We start from the raw sequence: 17,508 nt of genomic DNA, 5'->3' as shown, positions 1-17,508 counted from the left end.
AAAATTTGCAGAGAATTTACTCCCAACTGTCCACTAAAGACCTTCAAAGTTTCAGGAAGATTGAAATCCAGGGTCCAATTCTATGGGCTCCAGAACAAGATATCCCCATTGTTTCCTATGGTGGGAAAATTTCAGACTGGGTCTCATGCAAGAACCCAAAGGTGCACGGCAGCCACTAGCCAAAGGCACACCCCCAAATGCAAGCTCAACCCAAAAAAGGTCCAACAGAATCAAACTGATGCAAGCCAATCAAATCCACTTAGAAACAAATTGAAGCAAGGGGACCAACATCAAACCAGAGAATCGTGTTAAACCAGCTAAGTCCACCCAAACCATACTGAAGCAAGGGATACTGTTGCAACTTAGCCCAATAGAACCAGTGTCACTCACAGAAGCCTGGCAGAACTCAGGGCCAGTGGGGGAACACCAGCACCAGAACCAACAAGCACAAGGCAATGGAAAGCAAGCTTACTTAGCATAAGATGAATCCCTCTTGACCTCAGAAAAATAGAAGGAATTTTGGGAAACACAATTCTGCATGCTCACCAGAGCACTGAACATAGTGGGAGTACTCCATTTGCTGGAAGTGCTCCCAGACATTGGAGGTGTAGGGGCACCCATGCTGCCCTGCAACTGCAGGTACCCCAGGAGCTGCTTCCTGTGAGGCACTCACGTCAGATATATTTGTCACCTATGTGCTATGTCAGACTGCGTTCCGGCTAAGTGACTCACATCAGACACCTTTTGGGTTAGAAATGGCCACAACTTTATTGATTACAGCTGGATGAAGCATTGGCCCGGCATCTGGGCACGGATCCCCGTTGGCATCGGAGGGCCAGGCTGCTGACTGATGCATCTCCCACCAGCCTCCCACTGGCACACCTCGGCACACATTGTCCTGTTTCCAGCCCTGCCAGGTGACCCTTGCTTCCAGCTCTGTCGGGGTGAGCAGTCCTGAAGGCCCACTCACCCTGTTGGGATCCGGCCCAGTGCCTCAAAACCGCCAAACCCATAAAGTTGTGACAGTGCCCCTTATCATTCCATGAACAGTGGAGGGTGGGAGGGGAACTTGCTGCTCCTACGCTGCTCCAATGGAATGGAACTGGCCACGCGGCTGGCCCGGAGGAGGGGGCCGCACCTCCTCTTCGAGGCTGGCCATGCTTCCACTTCATCCTGCACCTGGTGCCAACACAGTCTGCCGGTGAGTCGTCAAGCTTCCTTTAGGGGCACTGAAGGAGATGGCTGAGGGTGAAGGGGGTGTGGGGGGTGCTTCCTCTATCTTTTCCTCTTCTTCCACCAGGCCTCTCCCTAAAGGGCCTGCTTCTGGCCTCAGAGGAAACTAACAAAAAATAACAAGCAGCTTCCAGTTGGAGGTCTGCCCTCCCAGTTGCTGCGCATTGTAACAGTTATTGAGAGAGTCCACTCTGTGAAGCTGAGGATCATGGACAAAAGCCACAGGGGATGGGGGCTGTTTAGAAGGAGGTGAACTCCTTCCAAGATTCAGTGAGAAAGCTGGCAGGATCCAACCCTTTGTAATAGGTTCCCTTAGCTATTGGTAAATGACTTGAAGCCAAACATTTAGCTAAATATCGATCATGCATGTTTTAAGTAAAGTCGTTTCCCGTACGTTTTCATTCTTTCCAGAATATCGCAAGTCCCTTTTGGATTCTCTTCTGTCTTGCCAAACACCAAACCTTTAGATAATGTTCAGTAAGAGAACGGAGCAGCAGTCTCTTTTCTCTGATAGGTATGATGCAAGAGACACTGCATTTTGCAGCATGTGGGTTTTAACTCTCCAATTGCTCTCCGGAGGATCATTTTATCCGGAACATGAAAGAAAGCCTAATTAGTTCTTTATAACTTCATGTAATATCCAAGCCTTCTTTTTTTGTTGTTATGAAAGTTTATCACAGCAAGTAATTCTTCATGCTAGTTTACAGATCTAAAGACAAGCTAATTAATTTAACCACATGCACATGTGGGTGCCCTACTGGAGGTCTCAGTGTGCTACAACATCAAAAAAGTCACTTTACGCTGGGTCACGGGGTTATGAATGCAGCAGATGAAGCAACAGAGCCTCAAGAGAAAGGATAGAAAAAAGAGGTACTAAATACCAGAGGGATATGCTTATAATGCAAAGTAGCACAACGATATATTTACAATAGCACGGCAATATATTTAAGACTGTATTTATTGATGTTTTGTTGATGTTAGCCACCCTGAGCCCATTTGTAGGGAGGGTGGGATATAAATCTAATAAAATAAAATAAAACGTAATTTTCTAAAATCATACTATAATAAGATATACACAATAAGGAATTTATAAGCTACGAGACATACAACAACAAAATTACTGCAATAGAACATATCCAATGAAGGCCTGACAAGCTGCAAAGGACATACAAGAAGACAGGATGCCAGCTACATTCTGTTTCAATGTGCAAATCTTCATCAGTCATAAGCAACCTTGTGCAAGTAATTTTGAAGACAACATTTCAAAAGCTAATAGGTGGTATGTCATGTGTTGTAACTTCAAAAGATAAATGTCCTAGCTTCAATCTTCATCGGTCATGAATGACCTTACGCCTGTACGAAGCCTGCTATAAACATTTATAGATAGACAATGAATTTTAACAATTGAAACCATAAATTTTAAACATTGAATGAAATAAATTACTATACCAGAGACTCAAAAAACAATTCAAGAGAAAGGGGCTAGGGACAAAGGCAGAGAGAAGGGCTGACTAAAAGGCACCAAGAATTGATATCAGAAAAGGCCTTCCTAGGGCCAAGCTACACATGACGAATGACACTTGAACAGCAAGTGTATTTCTCCCTGTTCACTTGCCCTCCACTCAATCCACTTGCCGTTCAAGTGTCATTCGTCATGTGTAGCTTGGCCTCTAGATTCATCTGGTGGTTTTAGTCTGAGCAGGATGTATCTTTCTAGAGTAAAGCGACAAAGATCTATCCTCTTTCATCCATTTGACTGACTACATAATGCAAGCAATTTAATTCATATAAAGCGTTTTGTTTTCTACACATTGAGTAATTCCGCACACGTTGGATAATGCACTTTCAATGCACTTTATCAATCGTTTGAGGTGGATTTTTTGTTCTGCACATGAAAAAATCTGTTCCAAATGATCTATAAAGAGGATTGGAAGTGCATTATCCAACGTGTGCGGAATCACTCATTAACAAGTGATAAAGGGGGTAGGTCCATTCATCCCTTGACCCCCCCACACCCGAATGAGATAATCACTAACGAAAACTAACATGTCACATATGAAAAGGAACATGATTTTGATCTTTCACGTCAAGCACTATTCTGTAGGTCCTAAAGTCAAGTGCTTTTTTTTAGTTTTGAAAAATTGCCTTAAATTTGCTGATATATGGATTTCAAAATCACAATTGGGTGCACAAATAAAATAAAATGTAGTTAAGTTACAAAATGTAGTTTTAGGAGGGTAGCTATGTTGATCTGCGGTACAGCAGTAGGATTTGAATCCAGTGGCACCTTAGAGACTAACAAAGGTTGAAAGTCAGAGCTCCCTTCTTCAGATTTGCAGAAAATGACTTAAAAAGAATTCAGACAGCACTGATTTGTAGTACTTGACATGATAACTGACCCAATTAAGGGACAGCTATACCCAAATCTATACCTGCAAAGACTGCCATCCAATTCAAGGTACCTAAGGTAAGTAGCTGGAGCTGGAGCTGGAGCTAGTACAGTCTGAACGAAGCGCGGTCTGAAAGGATGCTGCTGTATTGATCATAAAAAGACAGCTTCCAGTATATATAGATAGCCCAAATGAAGAGTTTCATACCACCTGCCAATTGCAGGAACTGTTGAAAAAACACTTTTTTTCTTAATGCCGAGCCACACAAAAAGCAGAATCAAAAAGAGTCCAGTAGCACCTTTAAGACTAACCAATTTTATTTTATTGTAGCATAAGCTTTCGAGAATCAAGTTCTCTTCATCAGATGCCTGATCTGAACTGGTCAAATACAGAAGAGGAGGGGAGGGGAAAGAAGGGGACATATATCACAAGAGGACAGGATGCAATTAGTGTGAAGGCAATCAAAACATTCCTTTGCTTGTAAATGTAAACATCTCCTTTTGGTGTGGAGTCAGTTTGCCGTGTTAGTTTGCCGCAGTGAAGGTATCCAATTCCTATGTAGTATAAGCCCTCGATAACCACAGCTCTCCCTGCCAGCTGCATCTGACAAAGAGAACTGTGGTCCCCGAAAGCCGAGGGCTTATACTACATAGGAATTGGATACCTTCACTGCGGCAAACTAACACGGCAAACTGACTCCACACCAAAAGGAGATGTTTACATTTACAAGCAAAGGAATGTTTTGATTGCCTTCACACTAATTGCATCCTGTCCTCTTGTGATATATGTCCCCTTCTTTCCCCTCCCCTCCTCTTCTGTATTTGACCAGTTCGGATCAGGCATCTGATGAAGAGAACTTGATTCTCAAAAGCTTATGCTACAATAAAATAAAATTGGTTAGTCTTAAAGGTGCTACTGGACTCTTTTTGATTTTGCTACTACAGACTAACACGGCTAACTCCTCTGAACAAAAAGCAGAATCCACTTAATCTATAGTAACTCATATGGATGTGTTCCAGCCTTAGACGAAGATATTTCTGGTTCAAGCTCTTGAATCCCTGATAATGGAATGATATTTTCTTTAAATTTCTACTTGATGTTGCAGTACTAGGGGATGATTTCCAAATTATTTCTGTGGTCTTGTTGCAGTTTCCCCATAACTAGATCATTAATTAATTAATTGGCTGTGATTTTATCTTGTATTTTTTATCTTCTCTTGTGACCCGCCCGGAGCCCGCTTGTGTGGAGGGTGGGATATAAATATAATAAATAATAATAATAATAATAATAATAATAAATAATAAATAAATAAATAATTTATTTATTTATTTATTCAGTCAGTCAGTCAGTCCGTCCGTTCGTTGTTTCGTTCATTGGTTCTTTCGTTTGTTCATTCTTTGGACTTATAGCCCTTTCTCCCTGAAAGCAGGCTCAGAGCAGGTAACAAGAAGTAATAAAAATCTCATAAAAACATATTAAAAACATAAACTTCAGTGCAAGAAGGTAGCTACCTAGTGGCCCACATATCAAGCCCAACCCAATACGTCTGCCAAAGCAGAGATAAGTTGTATGATTGGAATGTATAGGACATACAAAACTCTTCATGGCCTTGGCCCAGCATACCTCAACAGCAGCCCACACACAGGCTTTCTCTGCAGTGGCCTCTACCCTGTGGAATGACCTGCCTGAGGAATTAAGAGAATTTCTCTTAACAATGCCAGATCTTAGTGGGGAACTCAATTGTAAATGAGACCACCCTTTGAAGAAAGCCAACGGAGGTCTTAATTTGTGCTTCTTCTGTCATCTTTCTGAAGAAAAGCCCAAATTCCAGCATACCTACAGGAATGGAGGGAAGAGTAAGCCCTCTTGCAACCAAAGCCCCAACGCCCCTTGCTAAGCCACAAGCCGCTTTCGCAAAGTGCAATGCTGTCCGCAAAGTGAAGCTGCGCCTCGCACTCTTTCTCTTATATATGAAATGCTATCTGTTTGGCTGACAGAGCTGCCAATCAAGGTTTCCTGGGCTGAGATTGATGTGTTCCAAATGGGGAAGGTGACTCCACGCCATTGCCTAGGAAACTGATTGAGCGGCGCTGGCGGGATTCCTAGCATAACATGCCAATGGACAGAACACCGTAAAGTTCAGCGCATTCGTGAAAAAACACATGCACACGACTTGCCTCTTCGCGAACACCGAACAGCCCGAAACCGTGGAAAAATTAGGTCCGTTTTCCAGACCGTGCCCACCTCTACTTAAAATATTAAATGCTGCTTTTTGCCACCTTTCCTCCAATACCAAATTCTGAAGGTATTTCTTAAATTGCAGGAAAGCATTAAAACAACTGGAGAATGGGCACTTAAGAACAGAGCAAAACTTACAGGTTTCATCTGATATAATGTAACTCTGATTTTTTTTTAATTACACTTTTGCTACTGTCCATTTGTAAAGCTTTAGAAAAAATGACCAAATTGCAGAATCTGAGCAGCAAATCTAACCAGTGATTGATGAAGCCGCTTCCTGGTACACACCAATGTCTGTTTTAATTAATTTCATTGGCCTGTATCTGAAGGACTTTTGTGGAGATGCACTTTCCCTCCAAGGGTAGATCTTGGGGACAGCATGGTTTGGGATGAAGATGCTCCCAAAGCATCTTTATTGCAATCCCAGTTTACGATGTCAGTTTTAAAGAGCATAAGAGTTCCAAATTTCTGTAGAACACAAACCTCTGGGTCCATGTGGAATCGAAAGCGGAATTTCAACAGGGTTTGATACTTCATTAATTAAATTAAAATATTTGGCCTCAGTCTTCTTGATGGCTATTTTGTACTAATCCTTTTAAATAGGCTAACATAACCTTTGCATTATATACAGGCAAACTTTACCCACATTCCAATGTACAAATCAGTTTTATAAGAGTAACTTTCTTATGCCAAACAAGGACAATAAACTTTTGCAGTAAAAAATTGAAAGCATATACTCTGGAACTGGGCTTGCTGGGTGCCTGCCCCCCCCCCTGGATAGCAGGTTAACTGCTGACCATTTGCAGCTCTGCCCACTGATCACTGGCAGTCAGTATGAGATGGCAAGTCACCTGGTAATCACCCACCACTAGCAGGCAACTCAGGAAAAGGGGCAATGATGTCACTTCCAGAAGTGATGTCATCACGCTGGCTGCAGGGCCAATTTCAGGAAGTGACGTCATTGTGTTACAGCTGGGAGTGTAGTGAAATTTGAAACCCAGTAAGTACTGATGCCCCCTCCCGCTCCTGCTGGAGTCCTGGCAACCATACCTGGAAATTTTGTTGGTCTTTAAGGTGCTCCTGGTCTTGAATCTTGCTCTCATAAAGAATGAGTCAGGCTTAGTCATGTTAAATATTATTTTTTATTATAGCCATGTAAATCATCATGAAACTTGTATTAGATAATCTCCTTTAGAGTCTGATGGATATGTGAGGAACTAGAAAGTTGAGTTGTGTTTAAATTACAGTGTAGCATGAGGGGTCAGAAGAATAGCAGCCTATGTATCCAATACAGAAATGCCTTCAGGGTGAATCTCTTTACAGTTGCCCTGCTGCTGCGTTTACCCTCTGAAACTATCAAGAACTCCAGAAGAATAAGAAATTGAAGTGCATAGCTACGGGCTCTGTAAATCATCTTTTCCCCAAAGCTTTTTCTGCGGATTCCACTCCTGCCAAAGTTGCTCTGACATATACCTTTGACCATTTCGTTCAAGATTTAGAGATCTTGCTTTGCGTGGGTGCAATAGGATGACCTTGGCCTGCTGATCTGCAACAGTATGTCTCAAAATAAAAAGAAATCTATTGAGGTGGAACAAATGTGATTGAACTGGGTGGACAGAGAGATCAAGGAGGATTCTTTTAAGGGAAGAACAGAACTGCAGCAGCAGGAAGTGTGCTTCTTTCTTCCGTTTTTTGGAGGGGCGTCCTTCCAGATATGCAAAACATGCAAATACTTCCATTTAACTTCTTAACTTCTGAGCTGAAAATGCACACGGTAGCTTTCCCTCATGCACTTACTAGCCTACAAAAACAAAGCACACGATTCAAGTTACAATGTAATTGTTTTGTATAAAAATACTATTGTCACTATACAGCAATTTTTTAAAGATCCTTTGGTTACTTTTTTTGAGTGCCAAGAAAGGGCAGACTCCCAATGGAGAAGGGGAAAAGAACTGAGTGCTCCACCTATTTGCATTCCAGCTCAGAAGAATACATTAAAAACCAAATAAATGTTCAGATGTGTGCCATGGTGGCAAATCTACTCTGGAGCATTAACATGTTTATTTAGTGCTCTGAGCTTGACTTGTGGCGCACATAGATTAACCTTCACTGCAGTAGTCTTCCCAAAACGGATGTGGCTTCTCGTAATGTTCTTTTTCTTTTTCTTTTTCTTTTTCTTATTCTTTTTCTTATTCTTTTTCTTTTTCTTTTTCTTTTTCTTTTTCTTTTTTTGCTTGAGGAAAGACTTTGAATTTCACCTTAAATCAAATTTGGGTGGCTGTTATATTTATACTATTTTTCATTTGGCTATTTTAAAATATTCTACCATTTTTTTTTAAAAAAAAGCATACATCAAAAGCAGATTTCTTGTTTGAAAGGAAGCATCTAATAAAGTTGTGTTTCATGGGAAAAAACTGGTTAAACTTGGATAACTGAGCTTGTAGGCACATACAAGGATTGTGGAAGATATAAGAGCCCCCAAAATACACATTTATATTCAGTAAATAGCCCATCCTTAATTGCTTGCCCACTTTGGTGGTGCCTGCTTCCAATTTGTAAACTGATGGCATCAAAAATCACACGAAGAAGTCGGAAGTCTTCCAAGAGCATCGCTCTGTTTTAAAGACATACGGAAATGGCCCATGTTGTGGATCTCTGATATATAAGAATGCAAGAGCGTTCGTGCTAAATAGAACCAATGGTGTATCTAGTCCATATTCTTGTTTCACAGGGCCAAGCTACAAGTGACGAATGACACTTGAATGGCAAGTGGATTGAGTGGAGGGCAAGTGAACAGGGAGAAATACACTTGCTGTTCAAGTGTCATTCGTCACTTGTAGCTTGGCCCACAGTGGCCCACAAGAACCTTTGGAAAATTTATAAGCAGGGCATGGAGACCAAATACCCCCTTGTCTTTTCCTTCCAGAGTGCTATTCACTGGATTACTGTATCTAACTTGGAAGTGCCATTCATTCATTGTGGCTATTCCCCACATATGGACCCATCTTCCAAGTTTTTTTTTCTAATCTGTTTTTAAAGCTGTCTAAACTATTTCTTGAATATTCACAAATAGTTACACAGCAGGTAAGAAATTCCATTTCTTAAAGGCTTCTGAGTTTAAAGCATGTAATTTGTAATGCAGCACTAAGTGACCACAGAAACTTTTAATGCACGGATTGTGTTACCACAGCTCCATACAATTTGTAAACAAAACTGCATTCCATAGTATTAAATCCATTTTACAGTCATAACGGGCAGGCCTTTTGTCGCATACAAGGTAAAAAATTACTTACATACAAGTTAGCACCCTCTCCATCAGTTATTACCGAACAAGTATTTGCAACCATTTTAGACTGTACATTATTGGCATTATGCAATACCACTTAAAAATGTGCACAGAAGAGTATAAAACAATTCTTTCTAATTAGCAAATTGTCATTTATATCAGTTTCAGTTTTGAATTAAGGACTGTTAGAAAAAACACCTTAACATAATTGAATCTACAAATTAGTTCATATTTCTTGTCGCTGAGAAAATTAGAAAGGAATTTAATATATCCAGTTGGGCATCTACATTATTATTGTTCTATTACTTTGGGATACAAATAGAATTCAAATTATATCTCTCGTCCTCTTCCATTTTTTTATAAGACTTCAGCTTTGATGAATGACTGCTATAATATTTCAAAGAATCTTCTTCTGAAAAAGATTGTCATAAATAGGGTTCTAGTTGTTATTTCTCACACTGGATGTGAACTAGATTCAGTATAAGAAACCCAGTTTTCTCTTTAGGGCAGTTAATGTTTAGATATACAGGATGACTTGGATATGTGAATGTGAAAAAGGAGCTCAGTTGAAGCTAGCAATCTTTTCTCCAGAGTATTTGAAATTCAGCTCAAAACAGATATCCTATCCATTTTATTTTATGTTTCTTGAGACTGTGAATAAACTGAGACTCCTCAGTTGCATTCACCTTGTGGGAGATGCTTCCATGCTGTTCTATGCCCATCCCTGTAGCACGCAGGAAGATTGAGAAACCACGGCCATGTTGGAGGACGCAAAGCAGGTGTGAGAGCGGACAAAGAAAAATGTATCTTTAGTCCTCCGAAAGAATCAGACCAACAAAACATGAAAAATAAGTACATGAAACATGAAAAACATGAAAAATAAGTACCTAAAATCATTTATTAATTAATTAGTTATTAATATATTAATAACAAAAATCACACTACAGGTTGAGTTCCAATTATCTCTGCAACAAATACGTATCATTTCTAGAGTCTCACTTATTCTAAGTTAATCATAGGAGCCCTCTTTTTTCTATTGTTCATATTTCTTAATCCATAAATCCAGATTTCAACAAATCCTTGTTATCCGTTTCATGTAAAAAGTCTATAAACAGTTTCCATTCAGTCAAGAAGTTAACTAATGTCCTTTCTCGAATCAATGAAGTAAGTTTTGCCATTGACGCAAACTCCAAAATTTTTGTCAACCTTTCTTCCACTGTAGGCAATGTTGGAGTTTTCCACTTTTGTGCGTAAAGTACTCTTGCTGCTGTAATTAAGTATAAAAACACAGTTCCAAAGCGTTTTTTCCAACTGTCTGTTTGTTATTCCCAACAAAAAAGTATCTGGTTTCAACTGAATTTTAATCTTCAAAATCTTCTGCATTGATGATTGTATCTGCAACCAGAAACTCTTTGCTTTTTTACATGTCCACCACATATGAAAAAATGTCCCTTCTTGTTTAGCACATTTCCAACATACATTTGAAGCACGCTTATACATTCTAGACAATTTTTCAGGAGTCATATACCAATGATAACATCATTTTGTAAAACAAAATCTTTAATACTAGAGCTTAATGTAAATTTCAACCCCCTTGTCCACATATTTTCCCATTGCTCCATTAATATGTCATGTCTACATTTTTTTTGCCCATTGAATTATTCATTCTTTTACTTGCTCTTCTTCCATTTCAAACCTCAACAAAAGTTTATACATTTTAGAGATAATTTGTTCATCATTTGTAGAAAGGGCAATTTCAAATTCAGTTTTTGATTGCTCAAAATCATAATGACTCTTGTCTAATTTGAATCTCTCCAAGATTTGCATATAGGGAAACCACTGGCAAGCGTGCCCTTCTGCTGCTAAGTCCTCTCTTGATTTAATTTTAGCTTGGCCTTGAGAGAATTCCAATATGTCCTGATAAGTTAACCATTTAGGTGAACTCATCATTTCCCTTCTAAAATGAGCTTCTTGTGATGACAACCAGAGAGGTATTTTCAAACAAAACCTAGGTTTGTATTTATTCCATAATCTCAAAATGGCACACCTTACATAATGATTATTAAACTTTGCATTGGCCTTAACAATGTCATACTATATATACCCATGCTACCCGAATTTTAAGTCGTGCCCTTCAAGGTCCAATAGTCTTCTATTTTTAAATAGTATCCATTCCTTCATCCAAACCAGTTAGCCGCAAAATATAATCTCAAATCTGGGAGGTCCAAACCTCCTCTTTCCTTTGCATCCTGTAGAACCTTAAATTTAACCCTTGGCATTTTGCCTTGCCATATAAATCTCGATATATCCTTCTGTCATTGCTTAAATGGTGCCTCACTTGTCAATATTGGAGTTGTCTAATATAGGAATAACATTTTAGGTAAGACAGTCATTTTAATTGTAGCTATCTTTTTAATGAAAAGTGGCAGAGTACAAGCTTCTAAGTTCTGCTTCCACACGATGAAAATGACCACAAAATTAATTTTTACTATCCAAACTCACCATTCTGTCACTCTGCAGGATGTACTAGATTTTTTTCATTTCTTGAGGATGAGGCATCAAATGTGTAAGGTATTTTACCACTGACATGTTTTTTTTTACCATTAAAGCAAGAACACTTTAGAAGAAAATCAAGGGAAAGCTTTCAGGTGCATAAACACCCTGTAAAAATCATTCAATTAATTACATTATTGATGTTTCTCAGCAGGTGCTACAACCATAGAGAAGTACGATCTCAGGACAAATATATGGATCCAAGCCGGGGTGATGAATGGCAGAAGGCTGCAGTTTGGTGTAGCTGTCATTGATGACAAACTCTTCGTTATCGGAGGCCGGGATGGTTTAAAGACATTAAACACTGTGGAATGTTACAACCCAAAGACGAAGGCATGGACCGTCTTGCCTCCAATGTCAACCCATAGGCATGGTTTAGGTAAGCTGTTCTATTCTAGATTAAGATCTAATGCAAAATTAATCTGAGTCAGTTTAAGCATCAGAAGAAAAGGTAGATGCAGCTTTGCAGAAGCGATAGGAACCGTTTTCCCGGCAGAACAGCGGACAAGCAGGGATGCCACCACAAGCATTCTTGGACAATTTTGTAGTTGAAGTTTCACTGTGTTTTGAAAAATCATCATTGCTAAATTTGGGGAACAGGGCACAAGGTCCGATAGCCCATAATTGCCATGTGGACACCCCATATGGATTATGCCATATCTCTGTCATGTGAGACAACCAATGGATATGGAAGTACATGTTGTTAAATACACAACAGTATGGAAGAACTCAAGGCTAATGGTTGAGGGCCTATGGCAGCATCTGAGTACAGGTCTGTGTCTGAACTTAACTAATAGTTTGCTAACTCTACCTCCACAAGTACTTCTTTTCTTCACAATAGTGTGATGAGGTTGTTGTGCTGTGAGTGCCGTTGAATCATGTCAGTTGAATTGAAATCTATACAGTCCTCTTGTTACCTGAAATGGTCTCCTTGCATAAATATGATTTATGGGGGGAATTAGCTGGCAAGGAAGACGGCTATATGAGAGGCGGTAACTGGAATCTATCACCTTTGTATACCAGCCCCCAATCCCAATAAGCCAAGCTAGTCTGGTGCTTCAAATCAACCAATAACCTTTATTAAAGAACAGCACTTTATGCACATACACACCAATTACGGGGGTGGGGTGGGGGATAATCATACACACACACACACACACACACACACACACACACACACACACACACACACAAAGTCCTAGGAAATATAGCTAGAAGTGTGGGAATAGGGCAAGAGGGAGTAATTATATCTACCTATCCTGGAGAAGGGGTCCAGAGAGAAGCTTCAAATGTCCCGCGTTGTCAGCCCAGAGAGAGAGATGTGGAACAGCGCTTGCGGATCCAGGAAAGCGAGCAAGCATGAACGAAGAGAGACTGGGGCGGGGGGGTTACCCTAAGGGAGAAGCCAGGAAGCTTGCACAATTTGAATGGGGCCAGAGCTTATCTTTATAGGTAAAATGTGCCCTGAGGTGGAAGATAGTCCTCCTGGCAGTTAGGACAAAGAGTCCAATGGTCGGTTCCTGGGTGTAACAAAAGATTTGAGTACTTTGATTGATGGCTGCCAAGGTGTATGAATAGGAAGGCAACCTGGTTGGTTAGCTGGAAGAATACACCAGGGCTAGGCTGATAGTTTTTAGGGAGGAGATGCATTGTGCCAAGAACGACTGTACGTGCTTATGAATGCCAATTGATTAATTCCTCGATCATGGACAGGGGTCTCATCACGGGAGGAGGGACAGGAATGTGCTAAGTGGGGGTGACTCAGCGAGACCTTTATTGCTCTGGGCCTTCCGGAGCTTGGGTGGACAGCGAGGCCAGTCGCATCACAAGACCTCTGCATTCCAGTGCGGCGTTCCTTACATGCCTGGTTCTCCAGGGCAGGATATGGCAATGACAGGGGCTCTCTGGTTGGCAGTGCTGCAGCCATTTTAAACTCCAGAGGCTTGTACACTTTTAATATCCTTAGGAGTCATATGAAAACTGGTATTAAAATGGCGGAGGCCTGGCTGACTGCTCACACTCTCTTTCCCTTCAATATCTGCCTCAGCAAGTCAGAATGTCCATGCCTCACCTTGATCCAGGTTCAACGCTCTGGGTAGGACTGCCAACTCTGACTGGAAAATTCCTGGAGACTTGGGGGTTATCCTTGTCCACCATGCAAATCAGCCATTTTCTCCAGGGGAGTGGTCTCTGTAGTCCGGAGATCAGTTGGAATTCTGGGAGATCTCCAGATCCCACCTGGAGGTTGGCAAACCTAGCTCTAGCATGGGGAGCAGGCCTCAGCACCACAACTGGGGTGTGTGCGCAGGGTAATAGGGCCCAATTCCTTTCCCTGCAGGTGGGCATTTGCAAAAGCTGCCGGCTGCTAGGAAACGTGACCATCTTAAAACTTTGTGCTGAGCTAAGGATCTCACGTACTGACTACGCAAGAAGCCCCACTGCACTGTCTCTAGTGTGTACGAAAAGGTTGCTGTGATTAAAGATGCAATTACACGATACCCTTAGGATGATCAGAGCGAGAGAGACTAAAGTTAGTGTTTTCTTTCCATATTGCTACTTGAAGCCGGCACAAAACAATTGCAAAGCATAAATGACAAAAAATGCAAGGAAGATAGAAAAGGTAAAGCAACAAAGGAATGAATTAAATAACAAAACACGCGCCTCGTAATGGCTTACCCTTTTTTTCATGACAGGACTTTGGGCTAAGCTAGACATGCTGGTTTTTAAAAATTTGGTTTGGGGATCTCTCCTTTATTTTTACCAGCTATTCCCCAAAGCTGCTGTGTAACTACAGCAGCTTTGGGGAGCCCAAACGTCCTCAGAATGCTTCCATTTCCCCCTGTCGAAAGAGCAGGGGAGGGAGATTTTTTTCACATTTTTTTCCTGCATCATGTGGAGCATTCTGAGCAGGAAAAATGGGGAGGGGTTCCCGCCTTCCTGTTGAGGCACAAGAAAAACTCTTGATGAGGGAGGAGCCACTCCTCCCCCCATGGAGGCATTCCCAGGCCACTTTGGCTCTATTTTTAAGCAGCTATTTTACTTTTTAACAGCTGTATAGCTTGGCTGTGGAAATTGAGTTGGACAGCTCTTTAAAAACCTGTACATCTAGAGACACTCTTTGGGTAAAATCGCATGGAGTCCAGTAGCACCTTTAAGACTAGCCAACTTTATTGTAGCATAAGCTTTCAAGAGCCACAGCTCTCTTCGTCAGATGCATGGAGGGTATGAAGAAACTGGCCAGAGATATATAGGCGGTGAGGGGAGGGAGGAGAGGGTGCAAGGAGTAAGGGTCATGTAAACGTAAATAAGTTCATGAAAGAGGTGGAATGCACGATCCAGGCTGGTTGTGAGCCCTCCCCTCCATGGCAGAATCTGAATCTGAATGCCTGAAGGCAGTTACTTTTGGTAATGAGATAACCATTCATAGTCTCTATTCAATCCAAGTCTGACTAAGTCAAATTTACATATGAATTCCCATTCAGCAGCTCAGCTGTTGCACTATTAAAAATGGTAACATCCAGAAACCAGCAGGAGAACATTTCCATCAAGGACTTAAAGGTCACTATATTTCAACAGAAACATTTCTGCTATTCTCAGATGCTTTCTGCACCTGGGCCTTAATATATTGTCAGTGCAATCCTAAACAGAGTTACTCCAGTCTAAGTCCTTTGAAATCAATTGGCTTAGACTGGTATAATTCCGCTCAGGATTGCACTGTGTATATTTTGATACGAATTAGATGTTTTTTTCTAATCTGCACAAGGCCATACAGTTGTATTACTTCTCTGTTTCATTCCCCTCTTCAAGGTTATTGTATTCTATGCCTCTAGACTCCTTTTGTGGCCTGTCTAGCCCTGTTTCTGCCTGCAAAGATATCTAGTATGACATTCTTGGTCAAATACAGCAACTGTTCTCCTACAGTTCTAGCTATATCCATGCAGGGAGATGTAATGTTAGCCAGGAAGCATAATTTAAAAAGACAGAGCTGGTGGAGATCACTCCTCAGAGGGCTTGTTAATTTCATCACCTCCCCAAAGGCTTTGTCATTTTTACCTCCCCTTTGGGGAGACAAACATGAAATTAACAAACCCTCTGAGGAGTGATCTCCGCAGGTTCTGTCTTTGTAAACTACGCTTCCTGGCCAACATTGCGAATCACTACACATGAGCTTCCTCGTGTAAGATGTAGAGAAACTCTAAGATGTCTCATCTAGAGACACTCTAAGTTCTCTGTGAGAAGGTTATTGGCACAGACTGTAGACTCATTACATTTATCCCATTTTTTAATACTTACAAAACCATGTAACCACGTAAGCTGAAGGAGTGTTCCGGTCCAAGGTCAACCAGTGAGTGTCATGATTTTGAACTGGACTCTTTCCATCCCAGTCCCTCCTCACTTGACACAGGGCACTGTTCTCTGCCAAAAACTTCTTCCCTCCTGAAGTCCATTTCAATTAATTGGCAGTAGATAACTTTAATAATCCTTTGAGCCCCTGCCGGAAAATTTGGATTACATTTTAAAACAGGCCCCTAATGGTTGTTAGCAATAGGTTTTTTCCCCCTTTTCTTATTCTGTTAATCACAGTCTATAGCAGTTTAACAACAGGTCTGCCAGTGTTTGCAGTAGATTAAATCATTGTGCCACGGGAACATTGCCTAATCATTTATACCCTTATCAGCACTTTCTTTAGAATTCAGTAGCATTTTCTAACAGAACTGTGGATATTACCTTAGCTTATTATGCTGACTCAACAAGTACAGGTTGTGAACACGAACGAAGAATGACCGCAAGACATATTGATGTAATTTCAACCTTTTGCAAGTTGTAAAATGTAGCTGAATCCCTTTTGCTTTCTCATTTTAAGGTGCACTTTGGGTTTAAATTTTATCTATAGATAGATAGATTGATAACAAAACCAGATATGAATTATGGAAGTTTTAACTGAGTGAGAGGTTGGCAAATAAAGCTAGATACTGTCGTATACAGTCTTAAAGCATTCTTGCTGTGGTCATCTAAAATAGTCTTGTTTTTAGACTATCATTTTAGGATTTTTTACAGCGAAAGGAACGGTCAACATTTGTTTTAGGAGACCGCATAATAAACTCTAGGCTAAAGGCTAAAAGGTTTATTGCTTCTCTGGATGGAAAATACTGTTTATAGAAGACTGCTGAAGGAGGGGGGGAACTAGAGAGACAACATTTCAGGAGCCCTAGCCCCGTATGGTAGAGAGCCAAGCTACAAGTGACGCCTGACACAGGTTGGACACTTGTCAGCTTCCCTCAAGTTTTGATGGGAAATGTAGGCATCCTGGTCTTGCAGCTCGGCTCTCCATTTAATTGAAGTTTACAGAAACCCTCCACCCACACACACTCAGCAGAGGGGAAGGGGGGTGCCTAGTGAGAGTCTGACGCCTGCACCCCCCCCCCCGACTGCATGTTCTCCCTCCCATAGACTGCTGCTCTGTAAACTTCAATTAAATGGAGAGCCAAGCTACAAGATCAGGATGCCTATATTTCCCATCAAAACTTGAAGGAAGCTGACAAGTGTCCAACCTGTGTCCGGCATCACTTGTAGCTTCGCTCAGAGTTCCCAGGTGCCTGCCAGTGGTGGGCAAACTCCTGGAGATTTGCCCCGTCGTCCACCAATTGCCCAGCAATTGGCAGGAGAGGGCAAGCTCCCAGCAGTTGCCTGGCACTGGCAGGCACCTCAGGAATGTGCACCACACGCATACTCCCAACTGGTGTGGCGATATCTCTGACGTCGTCATGTCAGCCATGGGAACATTCCCGTGCTTCATATGGGGCTGAT

At 41.2% G+C, this 17,508-nt stretch overlaps 1 protein-coding gene across 1 annotated transcript in view; it reads left to right on the top strand.

Moving 5' to 3' along the window:
* The window catches only part of KLHL1 (kelch like family member 1), a 282,888-nt gene that overhangs the window by 200,083 nt on the left and 65,297 nt on the right, over positions 1-17,508 (top strand). Inside the window, exon 7 of the mRNA XM_054974105.1 lies at positions 11,855-12,079. Coding sequence (XP_054830080.1) covers positions 11,855-12,079 — 225 coding nt within the window. The remainder of the gene's footprint in view (positions 1-11,854; positions 12,080-17,508) is intronic.

This window comes from Eublepharis macularius, chromosome 3, assembly GCF_028583425.1.
Source record: "Eublepharis macularius isolate TG4126 chromosome 3, MPM_Emac_v1.0, whole genome shotgun sequence".
NCBI classification, from domain to species: domain Eukaryota; kingdom Metazoa; phylum Chordata; class Lepidosauria; order Squamata; family Eublepharidae; genus Eublepharis; species Eublepharis macularius.
This window is presented reverse-complemented; position numbering and strand designations above follow the sequence as displayed.